This window comes from Acanthisitta chloris, unplaced genomic scaffold (assembly GCF_000695815.1).
Source record: "Acanthisitta chloris isolate BGI_N310 unplaced genomic scaffold, ASM69581v1 scaffold3833, whole genome shotgun sequence".
In the NCBI taxonomy this organism is placed as follows: domain Eukaryota; kingdom Metazoa; phylum Chordata; class Aves; order Passeriformes; family Acanthisittidae; genus Acanthisitta; species Acanthisitta chloris.
The window spans coordinates 24,527-50,695 of NW_008663075.1; the positions used below are offsets into that span (position 1 = coordinate 24,527).

Below are 26,169 nucleotides of genomic sequence, written 5' to 3' on the forward strand. Positions count from 1 at the left end.
GGCAGCATGAGTGCAAGATGAGATAAGCAGCAAAAATGTACGTTTCTTAGTTAAACTAAAAGCTTAGAGGGTACAATAAAACACTGCAGTTCCACCCGGGTTTTAATGAATGGATTTTCCCCTCTTGCACACTGACATACATTGGATATAGTTATTTATCCTATATATTTCTTGCGGCATATTTCCCAGGAGACCTTGTTTATCTCACTTATGCAAGATGAGATAAGCAGCAAAAATGTACGTTTCTTAGTTAAACTAAAAGCTTAGAGGGTACAATAAAACACTGCAGTTCCACCCGGGTTTTAATGAATGGATTTTCCCCTCTTGCACACTGACATACATTGGATATAGTTATTTATCCTATATATTTCTTGCGGCATATTTCCCAGGAGACCTTGTTTATCTCACTTATAAGTACATGATGGATGTATGGCGCTTTGGATAAATGGTATCACAATCAGATATTTTTATGGATATAGGCAAACTGGGTTATTAACAAAGGAAGGGCAGAGAGGAACCAACACGCAAAAGAAAATAGCAAATGATTGATGACAATACACCTGAGGTTGCAAGGTGCAGGCTCCAGATAACCAGCTAACAGAAGAGTAGATAAGGGCAGTGCTTGAGACAGAGCTGTTTTCTACCTCGGGGTCAATGTCACGTTGAGTGCCCGAATGCCTGTGTCCCTCTGAGCCTGTGATTGTAGAGTAGAGAGAAATTACCCAGCAAGAGCAGCTCAAAAATTAATGCCTTCTTTTTTATACAGTGGAATGCACAGACACAAGAAGATGCAAAACATTCAATCCCATCCCAAAAACCTGAAACAAGAGAAATTCCAGATTCTGGCAGGTTTGGGGAGCGACTGGCACTTGTGCTGATCTATCATGCCCAACATGGTGGGACTTGTGGTGCTGCATTACAAACAAGTAAATATATATGTTCATAATGATAATAATTACAATCTCCATCTCCAGTTTTGTAGATTTACAGAATTAGGGGGTATTAAAATGGGATATAATCTGCAGGCATAATTTGATCTGAAATCTAGCAGTTGTGTTGGGTGCTCACTGGGCTCTTTAGCCATCAGGGTAGAACCAGGAGTTGGAAATCTGGGGTCTGTTATCACCTCTGCATGCACTTTCTGGACTGCTTTCAACAAAATATCTCGATCTGGGAGAGAACCAACTATATCCATCTGACAGTGGGAGAAACAGGAGCACAGTAATTTAGCAATACTATGGCTACCACAGGGTTTGCAAGTCCCCAGTCACAGCCTGGACCACATTCCAGCCTCACAGGTAAACATAAAGTGTCTATGTGATATGATACAGCAGGGAGCAAGTGAATCCAGGCTGGAAAGCAGTCTGGTTTATGCACTCCTGATGGATACATTAGGGGTGGTAAGAGTCAAGTTAAGTCTTATCCTGGGAAAGCTGGATGCAGCAATTACAACTTACCTGAAATACCCTTTTGGGAGCTTCCAAAGCCATGTTGACTAGATCCATCACATATCACAGCAGCAATGTCTTAAAGCAGGGAGATGCAAAAAATACAGCTTTTCCATGTTTACCCTCTTTTTTTTTCTCAAGCAAACTGCTTGTGAAAATATAATATGGGATGTAGCACAGCCCACTGAGACAAGTATCTTAACCAGGGAAATGGGCTAGAGCAGCACAACCAGCACTGAACATGTTCAAGCTCACCTGCAGCCTTCCCGACTTCTCACACGTGGGTTATTAATCTAAACTTACACAGAAAGTGGAAGTTAGAAACACCAGTAAAAGATAGTACCAAAATTTAATGCGAACCAAAATGAAACAATAAAAGCTTCAGCACAGTATTCTTTATAACCCTCCAGGTTATAATAAATCATTAGTTAGTTGAATCAAAGCACAAAATCACAAGGACAAGATAAAGTTATGTCCTTTATGGGAGGCTTCTAAGCCTATAGGCTGAATATTCAACTACTGTTGAACTCATACGTCAGTTAGACTATCCTGCTGATCTTGATGACTGCCCTCTCTTCATCAATAAAACTCCCTAAATATCCAAACACAAGCACTGACACTTCAAGAACCCTGGGCTTTTTCTGAGCTGGAACAACAGCCCCAGTTCAAGTCACTACACTTGGCTCTGCTTGCCACAGCAGTGCATAGTTGCACCATGGCTACTTGTCAGTGTTAATCCAGCATGATGCTCAGGAAAATTGGTCAAATTTAGAGAAACCACTCAACTCAGCTGAGAAAGTTCCTTAATTAGAGTGTATCAATGCTTCTCCAGTAGGGCAGGCAATGACACATCCTCAGGGTCCTCAGCTGCAGAGCTTCTACAGTGTCCCTTCAAAAAACTTCAAGGAATATGATACTTCACACAAGCAGTGACCTCTTTGACCATGACCCAGAATGAATCTCTTGGCAAATTCCTATCACACAAAAGATATTGCAGCCACACAGTGGAAAAGGGAAATGTTTTGGGTTGTCAGCTAAATTATGAAGCCCATAATGAGTACAGGGCATTCTTCTTTTACATATGCAATGTGCTCTCCCTTTCTTAAAGCTGTCACAGAAACCTTGTCGATTAGTGTGGAGGCGGCATGAGGGCTACAACTAAATGCATGTTGCATTGTTCAGATGTCAGAGAGCCTGAGCAATTCTTACAGGAATTACATTTAGACAACGTCAGTCTGAAAGGAGAGAAACTGGTGATACCAACCCATCATCACCAGCATTGCTAAAAACCCTCAGAAGAGTGTTTGACCTTGCAGATGTTACAAGACTCACAACACTTATGAACAACTTTGCACTGGTAGAATTGTTTTATGGAGCAAAGCTATTGCTGGCTATTTTACAGCAGGCTCAACCAAATGTCTTTGGAAAAATCATAAACCACTAACAAAGCAGTATGAAGTAAGTCCCTGGAATGACCTAGGCTCAGGTCAGTCATGAAATGGTGGAGAGTATTCTAAATTCCTCTGTTGTTAGACCTGGATTATGATGCATGGCTCCAGGGACAGTAATAAAGGGCAAACCATTCACTTTGCCTCTTTCCATAGCAAACTCTCTCCAAGTCAGATGCCCTATCCTAAGTGGACTAGCAATGCAGCTGCTGAAATACAGGTTTCACAGGATCAGACTGATGAACCAGAGCCTGTTTGGCACAGAGGCAACTACTAAGGGGGGAGAAGTCCTCAGGAGATGCACAAACAGGTGTTCCAAAAATTGTGCTATTTATCCCAGAGAAGTTGTGGCTGCCCCATCTCTGGAAGTGTTCAAGGCCAGGCTGGATGGGGCTTGGAGCAACCTAGCTTAGTGGAAGTTGTCCTGCCCATGGCAGGGAGTTGGAACGAGATGAACTTTAAGGTTCCTTCCAACCCAAACCATTCTGTGACTCTATGATTCTGCCCATGACAGAAAATCTCATCCTGCTCCAGTGAAAGGTCTGGCATCCTGGAGTGACAGTGCCTAGCCAGGGCGCAGCCTATCCTGCAAGTGTAGCCACCTCTCCTGCCCTCCAATATCCCCAAGCAACAGAAGAAGCAGCAGCTGCTTTCTAGTTCCCCATCTCAGTACTATCCCTCCATCCTTCCCTCCCTTTCCCAAGGAACCAGAGCACTAATTTACATGAGCATACAGGGGTGCACCTGATAATCTCAGGGTATCTATTCTACCTGAGAAAGACACAGGAAGAAGCTCATCGCTGTGGTGGGAGAACAACTGCTCTATAGTCCCACAATGCTTTGGTGTCACCATTTGGTTTCTATTCAAGACAATTTCTAATACGACAGACAATTTAAGTTAAATACAATAAATTGGGACACTTGGGGTAGTGAGGGACAGCAGCTTTAAATGTCACATTAGATACTGTTGTGCTCATTGAGATTTAAACTTTAATATGCTGTATTTTGCTCCACATGACACAGCTGTCTTCACAGAAGTGCGTATTAGCACACATTCTGCTGCACGTAAGATCAAAGAGTCTTTTCTTATCTCAAAGAAACCTTCAAAAACAAGACAGTACAATTTTAAATCACGCAGCTACCAAATACAGCAGGAGATAAAGCTTGTCTCTGTTAGCCCATTGCAATAAAGACAGGGAAAAGGCAAAATACTAAGGTCAGTAAGCACATTCAATCCCATGGGACAACTGCAAGGCATGTCCAAAGGTGTGATTCAGAACACACTCCCAGCTCCCAGTGTCTTCTGCAATGTTTCTGACTTCAGCATTCTTGGATGAGACCCATGAGCAGAGTGAGGCCAACTCAGAAAGTCAGACAGGTGGCATCTTCCCAAGCGGTTTGCAAACTGCCCATCAGTTTCGTGTAAGTTCCTAATGATTCCCTCTAGCAAGTAGCTGTCTCAGAGTCTGGCCCTGAGCATGATGAGCCACCATTTTGTGGGGCAGGGTTGTTGCACTGTCGCCTTCTTGTTCGTTGACCTCCTGAACATGGAGACCAGCTGGCCCAGCACTCCCAGTTTCCATTAATAGCAGGATCTGGAAAAAAACACAAAGCCAGAAAGGACTGTCAGAATAAAGCAGCTCTTTCCATGGGAAGAGCTGTCAGCTTCCATGAATCATATTTGGATACAAACAGCTTTGCCTCTGTCCACATCACTAGCAATATACTGGAGTCATTAACAATGAATGATTGTTTTAAAGATGTTAATCCTCTGTTTGGCATTTCTGGTGTTTGTTCAAACTACAATTTAGGAAGGCACGAAAGGAAAAAAGAGTCAATTCTATAATTAGCTTTATATTTGCTTGTAGAACATTTCTGTCTCTGACTTAGTCGAAACCTAGGTAAGAAACACAGCAACTAAACTCCTATCACCCACATTTTGAGGTGCTAGGGAAAATGTTAGCACTTCAATGAACAACAGCTTGACTATTCAGCTTTTCCTCCATTGCTTTTCCTATTACACTGATTATTCTGGACCCTGAGCATGTGAGTGACATAAATTCATAATCCTGAGAATCATGGAGGCAACACGTAAGAGGAAAGGGGAGTGAGAAAGGAACTTCCATGTTGACAAGTGGATGGATGTGTCTTTGGGAGGGTTGGATATGGCTACATGTATGGTAAGCAGACTGAAAGAAGGTATAAGTGACTCCACAGTTTAAGGTTCCATGGACTTCGTTAGAAATACCTACAAAATCGGTTGGTGAAATCTTGGCTTAAAAGGCATTTGAGCCTGTCTTAGTTAGGACATGGCAAAATGAGTACTGAATCAGATGGTAAACAAAGTGCAGTGATAAACACTGTGCATCAAATTGTGGGATGATGCCAGAGCTCTGGGTGCCCGAGATCTGGTATTATTTAGCATCCAAATTAATGAGCTGGAAGAAGTAAACAAAATGATTAAATTCACAGATCATCCTAAACTAGAAGGAGTTAAGAACATCAGTCAAGAGACAGCAGCGATATAAAGTGACCAAGAAGCAATAGTAAATGCTTCAAAACAACATAATAAGATTTTAAGATTAAAATGCATGGTGGCATATCAGGGGGAGAACAGTTTGCAACATGTTGGCTTTATCAAAGGGAAAAACTTAGGAAACAGAGATGCTGGAGACCTGAGGCTTGCAATGGATTGTAAATTAGGCAGGAGCTCATATTTTGATACAATTGCAAGGAACCTTTGTGCAACTTTGAACTGCAAAAATAAACCCAACTCCTTGTGGGTGCAAAGAAATTCAGAAGAGGGCAGGGAAAGTATATCTGTCCCCTTTGCAGGACCTTAACTAACCCCTGGTGCACTGGGTCGGGCAGACTGGGGACAGCCAGCACAGGGCATCACTCCCCATCCCTCAGCTGCCATCCTCAGACATTTCTCAGACATCTGGGACTGACAGACATCCTCAGACAGCTGGGACTGACTTCTCAGACCTGGGGTCCCTCTCACCTTTCCTCTCGCTGATCTCACAGGCAGTACCACTGTAGCCAAGGGGACATAAGCATTCACACTTGTTTCCTGAAAGAGAGCAGAGATGGTGGGAATTAGAGACTTCAAGTCACATTTCCCCGCAGACACCCATTTCTTTTCAGCACTTCATCTTCTGCGAGGAAGGAACAGCGGGTGAAATGTCATCATTTTTCTCCAATGGTGAAAGGATAAAACAGCAATAAAGAGGGGATCTGTGACTACCCTGCTGCCCCTGTCACCTCCCCAGCCATTTGTTCCTGCCACTGCACTGCAGCTCAACCTCCAACACACTGATGCAGTAACTCTGCAAGCCAGGGGACCACAGAGTCCCCCTGCTCCTCTCCAAAAGAGATCACAGCATCCTAGAATGGGTTGGATTGGAAGGCAACTTTAACATCATTTTGCTCCAACCCCCCTGCCATGGGCAGGGACACCTTCTACTAGACCAGGTTGCTCAGAGATCCATCCAGTCTGGTCTTTAATATTTCCAAGGATGGGGCAGCCACAGTTTCTCTGGGCAACCTGTGCCGGTGCCTCACCACTCTGAAAGTCAAGAATTTCTTTCGAATGTCAAATCTAACCCTGCTCTCTTTCAATTTAAAGCCAGTCCCCCTTGTCCTGTCACTACATGCCCTTGTCCAAAGTCCCCCTCCAGCTTTCTTGGAGCCCCTTAAGGTGTCCCTGAAGCCTTCTCTTCTCCAGGCTGAACATCCCCAGCTCTCTCAGCCTGCCTCTATAGCAGAGATGCTCCAGCTTTCAGAGCATCTTCATGGCCTCCTCTGGACTCCTTCCAGCAGCTCCACGTCCTTCTGATGCTGGGGATCCCTGACCTGAACGTAGCACTGCACACAGGGTGTCTAGAGACAGCTCTTGGTGAGCAAACTGCAGCATCAGGAATGAGCACCTGGGACAGGAGCATCCCAGCTTGTCTTTGTGGCAGAGGGAAAACTCACATAGCCCTGCTCTGGCTGCCCAGGACTGCGCTGTGAATCCTATGGCGGAACCTTGGAGGAAAGCTCCCACTTGGGAAAATAAATGGTCATTTAAAACCTCTTGTTGAGAAGATCCTAAATGAAACACTAACCTGCAATAGCTCCTAAAATGTTATTTAAACAAGGGTCATCATAAGACAAATCCTTGAAGTGCTACAATCAACTAGGTGGTACCTGAAGTGATCGTTTCTGCCTTAGATACAATTTGATGATAGCAATTCTCATCAGGACTTTTGCAGATGCAGATTGGAATTAGGTACTTGACAAAATGGTCCCTTTGTTAGAAGCTCTCATCGCATCATATATCTTTGTTTAGGCAGAGTGGTTTTCACTCAGTTTGATTATTTTACCCCTTCATTTTTAAATCACAGCCTGCTTACAAAGGAGTACAGCTTCTATCAGAAACGGGGGGAGGAGGTAGTGGTGGTGACTGTGCTTGGCACTTATACGGTGCTTTTCATCTTCAAAACACTTTTACAAACACTAATTAATGCTGAGACAGTAGTCACTTCTCCAGGAGGATGGAAGCAATCTTAAAAGCAAAAGAGGAGATTCAAAGATGTCAAGGGTTTTTTAAAAATGCATAATTGAGAAGGAATAAATTCTTCCATAAAGCAGATACAGATGGTCACTTCCCATTAAAAAGACACATGCCTTGACTTTACTGTCTTTACTTACCAGGACTCTACAAGTAGACCAACTTGAAAAATAAATTAATTACCTGATAAAGAAATAACATGAGAAACTAAAGAGCAGATTATTCATCAAGCTTTCTTGATCCCCACACATTCCCAACTAATTTCTATTAAGAGAAGAGAAAAGAGGTTCCAATCCTTGTACCTCGCAGAAAGGGGATGCCATTGTTTCGGCATGGAGCACAGCGACAGGAACTGGTCTCCAGCTGAAACTCCTCCAGAGCCCGTTGCATATTCTTTTTTATTGTGATTGCATTAGCGAAGTCAGTTGAAGTCACCAGCTGATACAGTGGCTCTGTCTGAAGGGAGGGAAGAAACTGCATTAATTTCCAAGTTCAAGATGCTGTGAACATCATAGGGCTCAGTGGTGGCACAGCTGGAGAGGGAAACAAAGGCCATGTGGTACAGGCTCCAGGTTTCCCATTACTATTTACATAAAGCTTGTGAACAGCAAGGCTGTGATGTCAGGAACACTCACAGGGATGCTCCCCTTGGTTTCTAACACCAAAACAGTTGGAAATGTGTAACAAAATACAGCAGTCAAACTGTTAGTTGACAAACAGGCAAAGTTTCACAGGAGTTTCATTAAATCCCTTCTCATTCCTTTTCCTGATAAAGACATTTTTAGATCAGATTTGCTCAAATGTAGATGTTCTGAGTGATCTCTTAGTCTGATTTAAAAATTTTACTCAAAAACCCATCCACAAAAATCTTCTCCATTCCCCCTACAGCTCCACAGCACAGCCAGAGGCACTAGTCACATCAGCACTTTCACCTTCACTACTTCTGCATTGCAAGGCTAATTTCTATCTCTGTGGGGACAAGATAAGGGCTTCCACTGCTGTCAGAAGGAAGAAAATTTGATCTCCATCTGCAGATGGGGTCAGTGGGAGAAGACAAGGGGGCAGAACATGGTGAACATGCAGTAGGGACCAAGGAGATTTTGACTCACTATTTTTCTCCTGAGAACAAGGGGAAGTTAAAGTGGGGTCTTGATATTGCTAATCACCCACTATTGCCAGTGGGATGGCATTGCCACGTGTCATCAGAGGATTCATCCCAAATTCCCACCCTCACACAGAGATGCTGCCATATAGGCCACAACAACACAGTGAGCATGAAAGATCACCCTCCTGCTATGGCAGGCTCAAACTACAAGAGCTAAAGAATGTCCAATAAAACAATGCTCATTTCCTGCTGCTGTACATCCACTCTTCATCAATTATCTGTGATCCATACTTTGCTTTTTGAATTCAGATCATACAAATGAGGAAATACACTAAGAGTGACCTGCCAAGTCCCTTCAGCAGATGATTTATGAACTGATTTGCTTTAGTTTTCCCTAACTAAGCATTCTTGGGCTGACATTTAGTCACACTCCACTGGTACTTTTGATCTTCAAGCCCCACAGGGATATTGGTATGGAAATGAAGATACCAAATCCAAATTACATTCGCCTGAGGTTTTTCACTGGGCAGCCTGGTCACTGATGCCAGGCAAGACAAAGAACCTTGCAGTTTCTTGTGGGAGATATTTCTGTATGTGGTATCTAGTGCAGAGGGTTGCATTTCTCTTGTTCCTGCCCTGAGACCTCCCAGTGCATTTCTGGAAGGTCCATCGACAGCACACCAGGGGCTTGGGAAAGTCACCTCCTCTGCGTCAAGTGCTGGATGGGCACTGTCTGTATTTCCAGACATTACTGATTTTTGCTTGCTTCATACTTCTAGAATTCACCTCTTTCTTGAGAGACATGCACCTTTTACAAATATATTTTTGCCTAAAATTAAATTTTACAATGAATAACAACTATACAATAATAAAATCAACTTCCATCACTACCAGACCAAACTCCTCTATAAAAGGATGTTCCCTTGCACCTTTGTACTATTCACTTATTTTGACATTAAAAATGATGAAGCAGAATAGCAACATACTTCTGTTTGCTTTTTACATTTCTAAAACTCTTCAGGATCAAAAATCCTTACCTTTTCAAAACCTAACTCCTCTCTTTAAGGTTTAGCTAAGCTGGACAAACATCCAGGCATATAAGATGAAATACTTGACCTTCTGAAGAAGAGAGAATTGTTGCTAAAAAGTAACTGGTGCTCACAGAAGAAAATAAATAAGAAAAATAGAAGTCCTTCTAAAATATATGTGGCCATATATATATTTGGTAAGTTACAGACTGGTAAAACAGAAGGTGGATTGTCTAATCTGTTAGGCAGGAGTAAGTGATCACATCTGCACAGCCAAGTTAGAAGGGCTAAAGCTAATTACTTTGTGTACTTCCAACCACTCTCTTATGAAAGCATCACATCTTTGATTTTCTGAATGCCTAATCTTAGAGAAACTGCTGCACGATAAGGTCTATTATTCCCCTTCTTTTTCCCCCTTTAGATCTTGTTTATTTAAACATAGAGTTCTCCAAGGCATTGAGCTAAGTGAGGCTGAATGAAGTGATGGACACGGTACCTTTAGATTTGTGATTTCAGGGTTGTACTGGACAGCATCTCCCCACTCCTGCATGAGTGCCACCGTTGGCAGCTGTTTGTAAGCCAACGTGGTAATGTATTCGCTTGCTCCGCCGCGAACAAGGATGACAAAATCTTCCACATACTGTTTTTTGGTGGTGTTGTCTGCAAAAATGCATTTAGAAAATGTCCAACTCTGCCCAAGAATGTTCTTGTGGATCGCAGTTGAGATATAAGCTAACAGCAAACCACCCCTGTACAGGACCCATCCCACTCAGAGAGCAAAGGAAAAAGGCCACAAGTGTTTAACACTTTGTTTCCTACAAAATGTGTCCTGTACCCCTCCTGCTCCCTTGCAGAAACTTCCCATCCTCCTCTCTTGCACCCTGTATCTCTCCCACTAAATTTCTTCCCTATGGCTAGGAGCTTACAGGTCCTTCCACAGCCCAATACTCCTCACCACCAGGAATATTGCTTGTTCTCCTCCACATATGTTGAGGTTCACCCTCCTCCCACTGCAAACTCCCAGCTCACCGCATCCCCTGAGGCTCCCACAATGCCATTACCTCCCTGTTTTCCACAGCTGGACTTTTTTTGAGGTGCAAAAAGGGGCAGGCTGGGCTGTTCAGATGAGAGGTGGGGGTAACACAGCGCCAGCCAGATGGGTAATGGTTACTCTGACCCTGCTTTTTCTTGGGATGCTGAGCAGATATTTATTCTCTACACAGCAAAGAAAAGCTTGGAAAAAACCCCAAGATCTGAGACACTTCCCCCTGTGTTAAGCCTGGCTGGGGTTAGCCTGCAGACTCAAAAGCAGTTGTGAGGGAGTGGGGAAATATTTCAGGAGGCAAGATCACAAAGTCTTCTTTTCACTGTGACAAAAGCTAGAAATTAAATGGTAGAAATGTTTCATGCTTACCTCCAGCCTCTTCTAAAATGGCTCTACAGACACCTACATTTCCTCCTATCTTCACATAGACTCCCTTAATATTTCCACCAATGTTGAAGCCACCCTTTGCACAGTTCTTGACATCATCCAGAGAATAACCTTAAAGACACACAGAAACATTGTAGTGTTATAAATACAACTGTTTGATGTTATGTGTCCATATACACAGAAAATGGGAGTTGATAAATAATTTTCCCTGGTGAAAAAATAGAGCTGAGCTGAAAAACACTTTTTTGGGGGATATTTAACAGATCTATATGAAATAAAATGAACACATTGGATATTGGCCAGTCTCTTCAGAAAAGACGATGCACCATGATTTGGGTTGACACAGAATGGCCCCTATTGATGTTCACAGTCCTGAAGGCAGGAACTACTATGTTATGAGATCCTTGTAAGCACAATCCAGACTCCTTTCCTGCCCTCCTGCCCACAGAAAGTATCAAATCATGAACCACAGACACATGCAGTGTCATTTGCTGCCCCCAGTAACATCTGAAGGGAAAAACCTGAATTCTCAGACTGGACCTTCCAAACCCTGGTAAGAACTTACAGACCAGCTCAACACTGGGGACAGTGTGAAAATGCTGGTACTGCTGCAGGATCCTGATCTAGGTCAGCAGATGCTGATGGGTGGAGCATTTTGATGCAAACAGTAATACAGATTAGTTCAAACAAATGTGGCTTGTGATGGGTCCACACTAACAGAAACTGGGAAACAGCATTAATATTTGCATATCTGAAATCTGAATCTAAATTCTATCCCTCTGGGCTGTATCTGACTACAGGCTAAGTAACTTCCTAGACAACAAAAGAGCAAACAGACTGAGCATCACACACAGCAGAGTGCACTAACTGCTTTTGCAAACAGTGAGTGGAGGCAGTTCCTCACTCCTATGCCAATGAATAAGTAATTGAGAGTGCAGCTATTGATTAATGTCACACTGCTTGCTCTGTCCTACACAACAATCATCATTTCTTGCAACAAAGAAAGCCAGAGTCAAAGAGCAAGAGCAATGTCAGGCACAAGAGTCACCCAAAAAATTATTTACTGTTGCCTACATGCTGGAAAAGCTCTCGAGGCTAAAGGTGTTTCAAAACTGCAATTTGAAAGGCAATAGAAAAAGAATTTAGGTGAAGGTTTTCAAAGCTAACAGAAGTGTTAAGCTCCATGATTCTCATTCATCTCAACATCTTGTCAGCCTCCAAGACATGTTCTCTACAATACTTGCTATAGGGCCCTTCTTTGTGAACTGGCAGCACCCACTGCCTGAGCACAAGATGAAGCCCATGATGCAGAGCATGCTTTGAAAATCAAGCTCTTTATTCACTGCCATAGAGCAGTGAATTTCCTGCAGGCTTTCTTTGACATGTTGTTGGCTCCTTCTTCCACCTTCTCTCTTTTCTGACCTCAGATCTGAGCCATCACTGTGCACCTTCAGCGAGGTTTTCTCACCAAAACGCTGGCCCAAAGCTTTATCCCATGCACATACCTGCCTTCCGGAGCTCATCGCTGTTCATGACCAAAGTATATTCGTAGGTGCCACCAAGGGTAGCCTCTGTGATGTAGTGGGTCCCATAGTCCCTGTAGAGCTCTCTGTACTCCCCATAGCTGTACTCTAATGGGAGCTGGTGGAGCCTCTGCAGGAACTCGTAATGCAGCATCAGGGCTCGGGACTTCAGCTTGTAAATAGCAACCACCAGCTCAGAACGGGCGTGAACGAATTTGCTGGACTACAGGAAATACAGAAACACAAGAGAATCCAGAAGAAGGGATGCCATTCCAGTGACAACGTGGAGTTAATTGCTATTAAAAAATTAGCACTGGTCAGGATTTATTCATTTTACAGTTTGCAACTGGAAATCTTTTAATTTGGCAAGAGCAAACTTTTTAGCAGTAAAATGTCTGAAAATCAGGATTCTGACTGGTATTAGAGAGGGAAGAAAGATGAGGGACAGACACCTGTTACAGGTTAGGTGATGGCTCAGTCCATGACTGGGACTTGGGGAAAGGCAGGGCCCAGGCTCTGCTCTGGCATACACAGGATGCAAGGACACTGCAGCACCCCATGAGACTGCTCTACTCCTAATAACATTGACCAGCCTTTGTCTCTCATAAGCTCTCATCTGAAAAACTCCAGCATCTGGAATCCTGATGATTTATATGTGAAATAGTAATTCTCTGGCTGACTCAAATTCATATTTATATTCCACAGAATATTCTGTTACCAAAACTCAAAGGAAAGAAGAAAACACAGTCTTATACACACAAACAAACACACACATGCATATTTATATGTCTCTGTGTAGATGTGTACATGAATAAATATTATCTCTCCCCTTTCTGGCATAAAAGTCAGGAACAGAAGAGGTCTTTCATCATGTTCAAAGGATTTACTGTCCACTTGTTTGGGCCAGCAGGACAAGCACATCAGGGAGGGTTCAATATAGAACAGCAGCTTAAATAATAAAACCAAGACTTAGTATTGGGTTTCTTTATGAATATCTATTGCAAATGCTTCTCATATACGTCTGATCTTGTCATGGGAAATGCCTCTTTGCAGAAAGCAAATACAAGTTTAATAGCAACAAGGAATACTTTGCCATTCCTGAGTGTACTTTATACTGAAGGGAGACATAGATCAGTGATACTATTAGACAGCTGATGAGAGCTATGTTTGTTTACAGCAATGACAGATGAAACAAAGAAAACAAATGACACACACCACCTCAGACTCAATCTCATAAAGCAGTCCTAGGAGTTACAGATTCAAGCACCTCCAGCCAGCTTAAAGCAAGCCTCAGCTCACAGCTGTGACCAAACCTCCGCAGATGAGACTGGAAGTGATGGTGCCATCTGTATTTTGTGGCATGTGTGTCCTGGTCTGGGGAATGGTGCACGTGGCAGATAGATCACATCAGCAGAAGCAAAATGGCATGTGTTAGTCTATAATTAAACCCACGGATGGGCTGCTAGCAGTTTTCATTCTACGTTATTGTCAAGGCTGCCCTACAGTGGAACAGCTTGGCCTTGCTGCTTGCATTACCATTTACTGACATGACAGCTCCTGCCTTGCTGAAGCCACCTAAAAAAGAGATGACCCTTCATATGTGAGGTGATACTCTGCAGGGATCTCCAGACGACAGCTGTCCGTGCCACTGACCAGTGTCTGGACTGGGTGTACAGGTGCAGGAATTCCTGTAAGGGCAAAAATCCTATCTGTCCTCCTGCCATCCCAGATATCTCACTTAGTCACTGTCACTCACCTGTAGTGCAGAGGGAACTCTTGGCTCCTGGGTTCATTAGCTACACCCCAAATCTACCTGTGCAGATTCCCTTGGAGGAGCCACGGTATTAGCTGCACCCACTCCCCTCCCACCTCCCACACTGCTTTGGCATCAGAAGTAAACCTTGTCAGGGCCCTGCTCCCATGGCCATGCAGACAGACCCTGTGGGACTGTCATCTGTACATCTCCAATGAGCAAGTTGAGTGCATGGAGGGGAGGCCATTTGAACAGGCTCTTCTGTTTCATTTTATAAAATGACTTCATTACTACCATCCAAATGTGGATGTCCAGCAGGACACCGGGCACACCACACACAGTTAAAATCACAGAATATCCTGAATTGGAAGGCACCCATAAGGATCTTTGTCTTCTCAATCAGTTGTGGCTGATTTCAGAGGTTAGGCAGTCCAGTTCCTGTCTAATAGGTGAATGGAAAAGCTTTTGGATGCTGTAATCACAAGTTAAGGCATTGTGGCTGTAGTAACAACTTGATCAAACAGCAAACTCCACTGGGGAAAGATTTCATTTGTCCCAGTCATGGCTGATGACCTGATGATGAGCATCACACCACACACACACACACACACACCCTCGTGGATAACATGTTATCAGAGAATTAAGTGGAGCAGTGCTTACAGTTGAAGAAAATCTTTTCGTCCTCCGAATGAACTTACTGAACCTGTAGTCGTTTATACTGAAACCCAATTCAAACAGTCCTGGTATTTTTATACCAAAGCTGAAGCTGTACTCCGTAGATTTTGCCTTCAGGACACTGCTTTCATAATCTGAGTAAGAGTCATATTCAGTCATTGTAAATTCATATTTGCCTTTGGTCTAAACAGAAAGGAAAAACAACACGTCTCATTTCCTGCATAGCGATTGTATACCTGAAGCATGGGGAAGGAAAGGAGCTACAAATATACTTGTGAATTAATGCTTGCACTTTGAAGATGAAAAGCCTTGTATAATTGCAAAGCACTATTATTATTAACACAGGTACTTCAAGAATACTTGATTTACAGCAGCAGGAAAGCTACTATCTCCTCCATACTGCAAGGTCCTCAGGCTTTCACTTAATGTGTCAATCTTATGCAAAGAAGGTGAAGTCTTAAATACAGGCATCAATTAAAGTACGAATTCTAAAAGGAAAAGGTTTCCTAGTGGGCAACACTAAAAAATATCATGCTATGTCATCAAAAGCATTAAGGTCAAATACATACTATTTGCAATAGAGCTTTGATGCACCACAGAAAGAAGCTTTCACACAAAGCACATGTTGTGCTGCTCAGCCCACAGCTGTTGCACAAGGGCAGATTTCCCATCCTGGCTCTCAAGACACTCCACAATTCTGCCTAAAATTAACCTCCCCATGCCCACTGGGTGCCTTTTGGGGCCTCTCAGACAAATGGCACTGGGAAGGTAAGGCTCAGTTTTTGCAATGGCAAGGGAACATCATCACCTATTCCTCTGCACATAGATATTATAACGGGGTGTGTCCAACATCATAGAGTGTTTGGGGAATGATGATCATAGAATCACAGAATCATCAAATTTAAGGGTTGGAATGGACCTTACAGATCATCTAGTTCCAACCCTCCCTGCCCTGGGCAGGGACACCTCCTCACTAGGCCAGGTTGCTCAAGACTTTATCCGGCCTTGCCTTGAACACCACCAGGGTCAGGGCAGCCACCACATCCCTGGGCAACCTGTGCCAGTGTCTCACCACCCTTAGAGTAATGAACCTTTTTCTACTATCTAACATAAACTTCCCCTCCTTCAGTTTGAACCCATTATCCCTTGTCCTATCATTGCAGTTCCTAACACAGAGTCCCTCTCCAGCTCCTTGTAGGCCTTCAGCTATTGAAAAGTTGCTATGAGGTCTCCACTCAATGATATTTTAGAATAGGACTAAATTCAGTCTGTTACTATTGAGTATCAAGAATTTTGCAATTTTTTATAAAATGATTTAGTAAAGAAACTTTATCAGTTTTGTGCATTAAATCTATTGTAATCTATGCATGTATATTTGCAGACAAATCTGACACGTACCTCTGGTATGTAGCTCTCTACATTGTATGGCTTTCTGAATCTTGTGTCCATGATGTAATGGGGAGAACATCCCCCAGCATAGTACCTGTGATCAAGAACTAATCCTTCCAAGTTGTTTGTGAAGATATTTAACCTGCACATGAAGCATAACAGCAATACATTACAATTATCACAAATTCAGAGATAAATACCAAATGCCTTGGCTGAGAAAGGTGAAAGATTGTTTTGTTTGGCTGAGGGCTCTTTGCCTCATACTTCTTTATTTTGAAATCCCAAAAGAAAGTTTTGCCTCTTTCACTGTCTTACTAACCTAGTTGCTGCAGAAGAACCTAACTAATGAAAAAGCCAAAGACAGAGTTAAATTTTGACACTTGATGAATATGAAGAGCAATTTTCACCACCCAGCTATGAATGACACCAGACCATTACTGCCACTGGAATCAGCAGCTTTGTAGCCTTTACTGGAACTCTCTGGGAAGAGCACAACAAACTAGACCAGCCAACCCCCTGTCTCACCAAGCTGCCCACCCTGAGCATCCCCAAATGCTCACAGCATCCGGCAGGATCTTTAAAGACAGGTTTGCCAATCCATGTCATCAATCTGGACTAATTTTAAATGCACATTTCTTTGTTCTGGTTCATCAGTCAAAATCTTGAGCAGGTTGGTCAAGGACCAACCAGAGGTCAGTAGATGACAGTAAAAATTGTCAGGGAACAATAAAGGTACTCAAGCAACTGCTCAACTAATCCTTGAAATCACAGGGAGTTTTCCTTTGATTTAAGTGGATGATGGACAGAAATCTTAACCTGTCTGATCTCAGAAAGGATGTAGCACTGCAACCTTTGTAGAAGAGGAGATTAAACCCCCAGATTTGTTCTTCCTCTTGCTGCTGGTGGGATGTGTAGTAGTAAAAACCCTTTGTTGCTCACTGTCAGGACACCCTCACACCACCCTCGTGGCACACAGCTGAGAACATGGCACTCACCTCCCCAAATTCAAATGGTAAGAAGTGTAATTAGATAAAACTTAACCAAAAAAAAGGGGTAAATTGCTAATACTTGAAGTGTGTCCCTATTAGTGTCCAGGACTCTCTTGGGTCTGCCTCTCCTTATTTTGGAGAGAGAAGCTTGCATGATAATGTAAAAAATGAACTCTAATTTTAGAACAATCTGAAAAGAAGGAAGTCCACTAAAAGCAAATTACTGTGCAATTGTAGCTTCAAAGAGATGAGAAGCATGTTCCTATAATTGTCCAACATTATTTTTAATTTTGATTAAACTCAGAAGTACAAAGCATTAGCAGTGACATGTGCAGCAGTCATATCTCCAGAGAATGAGGAAATTATAATTTTTTTCCTTCCAATATGATTATTTCCATTCCTTTCTTTTTAATGTAAAAAGCATTTTTTCCCCCTGCAGAATGAGAAAATACTTTTTTTCATACAGTTTGATCTTACAGAAAGATGTCACAGTCTTAGCCTGTGAAAGCTGGATCTATTCAGACTTGGATTTTAAACTCCACAAAGTCAGAATTTGCTAACATGCAGGTTGACCCTACCCCAGTCACACAAAACACATGAATTCCACCACCTTTCACTGTTGTGGAAGAAATACAAGGAAGTTTGAAGCCTCCAAAACCAATACACTGTGTAAAAATACAAACCCATAGTAAGGTTCAGATTCTAGGCAACCCAAGATACTGATTTCATAGAACCATGGAATTCTTTGAGTTGAAAAAGTCCTTAAATATGATCTTGTTCCAACCTCCCTGAGCAGAGACACCTCCGACCAGCCCAGGCCCAGGCCCAGGCCAACCTGGCCTTGAACACCTTCAGGGATGGGGCAGCCACAGATTCTCTAGCCAACCTGTGCATCAGCACCCTCATAGTAAAGAATTTCTTCCTAATATTCCCAAAGCCTGTTGGATCCTAACTCACTCCTTGATACAGCAATTGCTACATCTTTTCTCTGTTCAGTGTTTATGTCTGAAGTCACATAAGATCATTTTCAGCCTTGAGTAAGAAAGCATCTCATGAAAGTCACTGACTCACCCTTTTGCCAGATTCTCTATTCCCCAGTATGGTTCTGTCTTCTGGTCACATTTTCTAAACACCTTTTTGCAGTTTTTTTCATCTGAGTAGTCCCCACAGTCATCATCCCCATTGCAGAGCAGCCGTCGTGTAATGCACCTCCCTGTGATGCAAGATGTAAGTCACTTATAGAACAATCTGTAAGCTCACTCCCTGACTCAGTCCAGAAACAAAAGATTCATGTAATGCATGGTTCAAATCTAGCTAAAAAAAATATTTCTTCTCTCTCTGCATGGGTCACCAAATTCCATCTGCTCAGTTTCACTCAAAACTTTCATAATCTTAAAATTTCTACCTCAACCTGGAAAAAAACACCCCATGCTAACTAAAAGTATAAAAAAGAATAGAATTTTCTTTGCTAAAATGTTTTAGTTTTGAGAGAACAAACACGCTGGACACTGTTCAGCAGACCACGTATATGGCATGATTTTTTTCCCTCTTCCCATTTCCATGATTACTGAGTGTTTTTCCGCTTCACAAAAACACTAGAGGACAGAAAGCCTACACACTTTTCTTTGCCTCATCTTGGGTGCTGAGCTCCCCTCTGCCCTGGCACCATGGACACTTCCCTCTTCCCCACCAGGGTGGAGATGCAAAGCAGAGAATGATTAACTTCAGATACAGACAACTGCTGCCTTGCTTCCCACATTGCTTACAGTGTCCCTGAGTAATTACAGTCATTGATGGGAATGGAGGAAACATCACGAGGACAAACATTATACCTGCTGTGCTCTTGGACATGTGTCAAGGATGACAAGTGCACATTCTCCTGTTGCTGTCACTTGTGTTACAGATTTTACTGACATAACTGGGTTATAATTTCCTATCTGGAGATTTTAAAGACATGCTTTAGAGTGGCAGATGTTGGCTAATAGACTCACGCAAAATCACTGATGCAAACACAACACAAGCATGGATGGAACTGTGTCAACTGACATCCCTTTGCCCCAGCAAACTCTTGTAAAAGCAGAAAGTTGAATGTAGTGGTGTCAGAGATGTCACCTGAGCACCACCATTTCTCACTCTTCAAGTCCTTACCTGTAATTGCACACACAAACCCTTCACATCTAACTTTACTTCTGCAAGGACTATTTGTAACACAGTCTTCAGCTTCTCTGTCAGAGTAATCACAGAGATCTCCACCGAACTGAGAGGGTTGTTCCAGGCGGACAAATCTGTACTGTGATGAAATAAAAAATATTGACTCAAGTGTACAGAAATTGTGAATTTTACGCTTCTCTAGTAAACTTTGTGTTGGGTAGATCTCATCTAAGAGTACTGTCATATTAAAAAAGTGTCAGCAAAGAAGCATGATGCTAGTAATGTGCCTCATTTCAAAGGGTTCTCATATGCGACAGTTTTAATTTTACTAAGGAGGGACTGAAGATTGGAAGGGATGAAGGGAAGTTTGCTTTGCTTTGACAGTTTGTCTAAATGAGCCTGACAGGGTAGCACGGGACTTTGCTAGAGTAAGGAAGGATTCAGTTCCATCTCCTCTCTCTCAATTAGTGCTGGTAACACCATCCCTTGTTATTTTCTGTCAGTGTATTTACTTGCCCCTCTGTATCATTAGGGATTTTTTCCGCCCACAACACTGCTGTGAAGCAGTCAATTACTCCATCCAATATGTTAGCCCTCCTTTTCCCCCTAGCTTCTAAGATTAACTCTTTGATATAAAGCTTCATTCTTCCCAGCTACCACCACTGGTTACTCCCTCTTAAGCCGGGGAACAGCTTCTCCAACTCGTTAGCAGAGGTCTCTCTAGCAACAGGGATTTTGCTCTTCATGCTATTGGGATCATTACTTTTGTTTGATGTGGTTTCTTGGGTGGAAAATGCTGGCTGGCAGACAAGAAAAAGCATCTTAATCCTGAGAGGCACCGAGTGTCCCCAGGTCCCACAGGGAACCATTACCGGGGATGGTGCTCCGCACTGACGCTGGAAGAAGAGGATTGTGTTCGAGAGAAAGTCTCTGCAAAGCCTGGGCTTCCTGCCTGTATTTTCACCAAGCCTAGGCTTATACCTACTCAGGACAGTGAGTCAGCCTGGAAAGCACTGGAATTATGGGAGGTGATGAGCTGAAGAGCTAAAAGCCACCTGGAAGCAAAAGCCCACAGTCTCACCTTTCCAGTCCCACAGGACTTTCCTCAGCATCTCTCCATATGTCCAACCCCATAGACAAAAAAAGAGAAAACTTGGAGCAGGTCCTGCCTTCTGGTTTCTCAGGCTTTGTGCCTAGATTACAAACACTCACCCTTTTCTTCTGGCAGGGATCACACTTGCTCCATGAGGACCAGGCAGAGAACACACAGTCGCGGGGCTGCGGCAGGTCATGGACGGACCGGGTGTGCCTGCTCTTGGCCACGCTCTCGTTGGTGCTGCTGAGGTTAAAGGAATCTTCACCACTATATGCAACAACATGAGAGCTTCAGGGTATGAAACCACCAAGCTATGAGGACACATCAACTTGACCTACCCCTGTGCAAAACTATGTGTCAAATAACAGAACTACCATGTGTTGACCCTCATTAAATCTTCCATGCCACCTCTAGATTTCAGTACTCATTCTCTACTGGCATTGATTCTGTATGAAACCTGACCCACTCTTCAGTGCCCAAGAGTAGACCCAGGTCCCTACCCCACCACCATAAGAATAAACCTGCAGAGCACTCAAAGAGGGCTGACTGCAGGATACACATTTGATCAAGTCAGCATGGGAAACTCCTATCTCACCAATCTGGGCTTTGCTTCAAGCTGTGCAAGCCCTACCAAATAACCTGGCCAGTAGCCAGTAAAATCTGCACCATCAGTTGCTGCCCTTACCCCATGGCTTCTTGCTGTATGGGCAGCACTTTGGTACCTCGCTGCCAAACACAATGAACAGCTCCAAGGTCAGACACCTCTGTGACAAACATCAGTCCCATGCAAGGGCTGGTGTGCACTCAACATTCTCAAAAACAGGCTTAAGCACCTCCCTTTGCTGAGCAGCCAATTTTTTCTGAAGCTGGCCAAAGACTTGAGACTCTATTCTCAGTTCACAATAGTCATTCACCATTAATCCCATTCATCTCAGTCGTGAACCTGAACCCCAAGTGTGAGCCTCTGCTCTTCCCCCCAAACACTCTCACTCCTTCATGTGACAACTGTCTCCAAGGTTTCCACAATGCCACAGTCAAAATGCTGCCTACTCATTTGGAGGATTCAGTATTTCTGATTAAATCCTCATCCCAGACAAATGCCTCCTTGTAGCACCTCATCTAAATGGGAAGCTTTAGTAAAATGCTGACAATTAGTTTCTTTTCATACCCACTTGGACAAGGAAACTACCACAGCGGTGTTCCCAATTCTTTCACTAAGACAAGGCACAGCATCAGCTGAAGCTTTAAGTATGATTTTAGCGCCTGGCATGGGGCTCCCATTACAGCATATTAAAAATCACATGGAATAAAGGAATTACAAAACCTCATCAGCTTGCTAAAGCATGAAATCAGAGGTCAAAGTTCAGAGAGGAGTGCAAAAATAGTTAGATTGGAAAGATTATGGTTGTAGTTCTCTGAAGGAGGACAATGTATTAAGGTAGCTGAGAAAGAAACAGCTATTAGCCATTTATGTACTCAAAGAAAACAACCCCCTCTCTGCCCAGCACAGTCGAGCAGTCAGCATGGGAGGAAGCTGCACGTTGCAAACAATTCCATGTCACAACGCGACCATGGCAATTTGTCATCTCAAATTTATCAAGAGGATTACTTTTCTAAAAGCAGACACACTGCACCACATTAACTTCAAAACAATGTCTTTTGCTATTCATTAGAAACACATAAATCACTCAAGACAGCAATTATGGGCCATACAACATGAAAGCAGAGAGTCTGTGCTGATTTTGATTGTTTGTCCTATCATTCCATGGACATGGCTTCAGAAACACTCACCCAAAGCAATGAACAGTTGCAATGCCAAGTGCAGCACAAAACACCAACAGTTTGACAGGGTATGGAGCAAACGTGGTGTGTGCTGTGCTCATCGCTCCGAGGTACCACCGGCGATTCGAAACCACCACTGCTCCCATTCCATCTGCTGGTGGAGGTTTGAAAGTGGTTCAAGTGGAAAAAGATAAATTACCAGGTCGTTTTCTACACTGTAAACAGCAGATGACCCAGCACCTGGCAGACTCACAAGGTAAACACTGTGGTTGTTAGCGCATGACTTTCTGGAGGCAAGTGAAGAGGAAGCAAAGATCTGTCTAGAAGCAATTTACATTTTCATTTGTAGTTCTTCTTTCAAGGGATGGGGGAAAATGAATATTTCAACAAATGAAACATACTCAAGTCTTGGCATGAAGGAAGTGATAAGTAAACTCGAGTTGGCTTTCTAGGAATAGAGTGGAAAATAATTTATTTATTGCTGCTTTTCATGTCTGTCTTCCAGAGGAAGGCCAGACATGAGGCAAAAGCATTCATTCTCATGCCTTGGGAAAGCCTTCATCCCCAGGAGTGCCCTTTGCTGTGTCTCACCAGGGCTGGGGCTCATGCTTCTGCAGAAGACAAAAGCCCTAGCCCTGGGTGGGCACTTCCATAGGGATTCTCTGCTCCACATACCTGCAGTCTTGAGCCCACGGAAGTCTGTCAGGTATTAAATTAAATGCTTTGGTGTTTTCTAGCTACTATGTTGAGTCATTCTCTCTTATATGGTCTTAACTGGGATGAGAACTTACCGCAGGCTGGTAACTGGTTCCCATCAGTTCAGCTGGGCTTTCAAAGGCAGATCAGAATCTTCAGGACCTTGCAGAGCTTTTCTTCAGTTGCCTGTTCAGACACCCTTTACATCTTGCCACTTCTCGCTTCAGGTACAGCTTTTTGATTCCTGAGACACAACAGTCTTTCCCTTCATTTCCCTAACTAGTCTTAACCTACAATAAGTGACTTAGAGTGAGAAAAGTGTTTTGAATCTGTGTTTTCCCACCCTTCCTCTTGCTGGACAAGCAGATGTTCTTTGAAGAGATGTAGCCTCACTCTGTGTGCAACTATGGCTTTTAGCAGCACAGTCTCTCACCCTGGGATGAATTTCCAAGTGCTTCAATGATACAAAGAATAAATACATTTTAATTTGCTCACTGTGCCAATGATGGATGCCATATATAAAATTAATCATATTCACTAATACACAACAAACCCAACAATCTCAGTGCTGTTATCTGGCCAAGTGCTACACCTTAATGTGCCATAGTTACCTTACAAATGACATTACTCTGCCTGTGGAGCCATGTCTCTGCAAAATAAGCAACTGGCTGCGACATCTTTCCAGTTTGGCAGCTTGATGATAACGATTTAACACAGAGAAGCACATTAACTGAATCCTTGTAGGAATCTGCTCCAAATAAAAGACTATTTCAGGCAGCCTGTTTTTTAACCCAGAGTTACTGAGCGCACAGTCAGTGATTAACTGCCCTCTAGACATGGAGGAGAAACTGTTAGGGAAGCTGGGCAAAGCTTTCTGTTTGCCTTTTTTGCCTTATTTTTTTTGCATCAAATGACTTTGCCCAGCCTGAACCCAAAATGTGCCTGTGTGATATAGCTTGCTCAACCTTTGACACAATTGATTCAGTTGTTAATCATTTGTCCATGGCAAAAACCCACCACTTACGGAAAAGACCTCTCCCTCCACAGGACCTTTGCTGGCTGGGAAATAGAGTTCACATCCAATATTTCAATAGCAGCAAAAGAGAAACTAAGATTATAAGCACAGAGCACCCTCTAGATTCAAGCGCAAACCATGACAGTGGTCCTCGTGTGTGGAGTTCTCAAGGCAACCTACTCCTGTTCGCTGTTTGTTTTGCTGCCTCTCCCCACACACATCTTCATGGTGAACATACAAAAGGAAGTGGTGAATTAGCAGAAGGAAGTGAGGTTAAAAGAGGAGCAGGGACCCAAGAGACGGAAATGCCTACACATTAACATACTTTTCAGAGAGAACTGAAAAGGACAATCAGGTTTTACACATAATTTACAATCTGGTTTAATTAGAGGTAGGTCTAACACATAATATTTATGACAACAAGCATAGCTCATTTTCTGCTTCCATGGATCAGTGGGAACGTTGCCTTGTAACACTGTCTGTGTCCTCTTCCCCCGGTCTTGCTCCTTCTCCGTCGCTGACTGTAATAGCTGTGGCTGTCTGCTGAGCTGTTTGCAAGTCCCAAAGCACTTAGTGCTAACGACGCTGCAAGTTGCTGAACGTGGGTTTCATCACAGTTGAAAATGAAGCCTTGCTAAGTGTGCACCATGAACACTGAGCTTTCAAGTGCAACACATCCTTTGCAGAGTTCGTAACCCTGACAAAAGCCTGTGACCCCTTGGTCCCTGTACATAAAACCTACACAGTTTCAACAAACATGATGTTTTTTTTAAACAACAGTTTCTTGTCCAAAGAAAAATTGTGAAACACATCAGAGGTGAAAGACCCTCCCCCTGAAAGGTCAGATTGGAGCCAGCAAACAGCTGTTTACAGTATTGTTAGTGCACTTTTCAAAGTTTCTTTTCTCCTTCTCTGAGACAACCTTTTCATTCCGTGATTTGTCACTCAGAGTGCCCTTCCTTCTGCAGAAGAACACAACTGGGCCATTCAAAGGTAATTTTAATGGTGAAGAACATAAGGTGGCAAATATCCCATAAAATTTACGACCAAGGAATGTTTTCAGACATTTACCACAATTGACTCTGTTGCATCACCATTTTTGTTACGAATAGTTATTTTCTGGTGGTGAGGCTGGTCTCTAAAAGGCCCTGGACATAAAAAACTCACTTTGTTGAGCTCAATTCTCCTTTTTTGCTTTTGATTCACTAAAAATAATGCCTTATAGGGACTCAGGCCAAATCTGGCACAGGTTCACCTACCCTGAAAGCTCTAGGGTCCTGTGAAGATGGTAAGACAAGGACTGCAGTAATGAGAAGGCAAAGAAAGAAAACTCCACCGTGCCCCACCCCTTGCCTCCACCTCCTCAAGACACACACAAACTCATTTTAAAACTAGAACCAATAGTTTTTAAAGAAAAAAACAAGACATTTATAATGTGAATATGTCAAATAGTTCAAAATTTACAAACCCCACAACATCTCACAGCATTGTAACTTCTGCTTATTTCTAATAGTGTTGGCTTCTGACACTAAGAGCTTTTCTTAGACCTCTAATAACTGTTCAAGATGACAAAGATGCCACAAAAGGTCTTTTTGCAACCAGTACCTGGCAATAATTCTTCATAATCCTTTATTTTCACAAGTGTCTGAGGCTGAATGGACAATGATTGCTGCCTGTTAACCTGATGTTCTTTTAATCTATTGTGATTTCCTTTCTTTGCTGGTGAGGAGTATTTATAGAAGTGGTGCAATGGGAGCTATGAAATAGGGTTGAAAAGCCAGCAAATAATATCAGATCTGAAAAGAACTCTTTGACAGAAATACGTTCTGCATCTGAAAGCCCCTTGAATGGGCAACATCTGAGGCTATTCTTCTCATTGAGATTTTTCAGGTGCTGATAAAACATTTTAGGGTGATAGATGAGCCACAGGGCAAACACATCCATTGAGATAAGACTATTTAAAGCTCTAAAAACTAATAGCCAGAGAGTCGTTTCACTAATAGACCTGATATTTCCTGTCTCCAGTAGGGTAATTTTAGAAAGAGACAGGCAATGTTACAGGTACTCAGGAAATCGTATCAGGA

General features: G+C 42.9%; 1 protein-coding gene across 1 annotated transcript; it reads right to left on the minus strand.

Moving 5' to 3' along the window:
* Nucleotides 1-4,339: 4,339 nt before the first annotated feature.
* On the minus strand, nt 4,340-21,282 carry C8B (complement component 8, beta polypeptide). Its single transcript, XM_009070838.1, has 12 exons — nt 21,278-21,282; nt 20,709-20,859; nt 19,494-19,635; nt 18,417-18,558; nt 16,366-16,498; nt 14,953-15,150; nt 12,522-12,762; nt 10,999-11,127; nt 10,081-10,244; nt 7,754-7,907; nt 5,901-5,969; nt 4,340-4,491 (listed from the first exon to the last, which is right to left on the minus strand). Exons 1-12 carry the CDS (start codon nt 21,280-21,282, stop codon nt 4,340-4,342), a joined length of 1,680 nt encoding a protein of 559 aa, XP_009069086.1.
* Between the last annotated feature and the right edge of the window lie 4,887 nt (nt 21,283-26,169).

Bases quoted from the DNA above. Each gene is read 5' to 3' on its own strand.
- C8B (XM_009070838.1), bottom strand. The intron at 11,128-12,521 runs GTATGTGCATGG...TGTGTCTTTAAG, and splicing joins CGATGAGCTCCGGAAGGCAG to GTTATTCTCTGGATGATGTC. The intron at 4,492-5,900 runs GTGAGAGGGACC...GTTTTTTTCCAG, and splicing joins TGAGATCAGCGAGAGGAAAG to ATCCTGCTATTAATGGAAAC.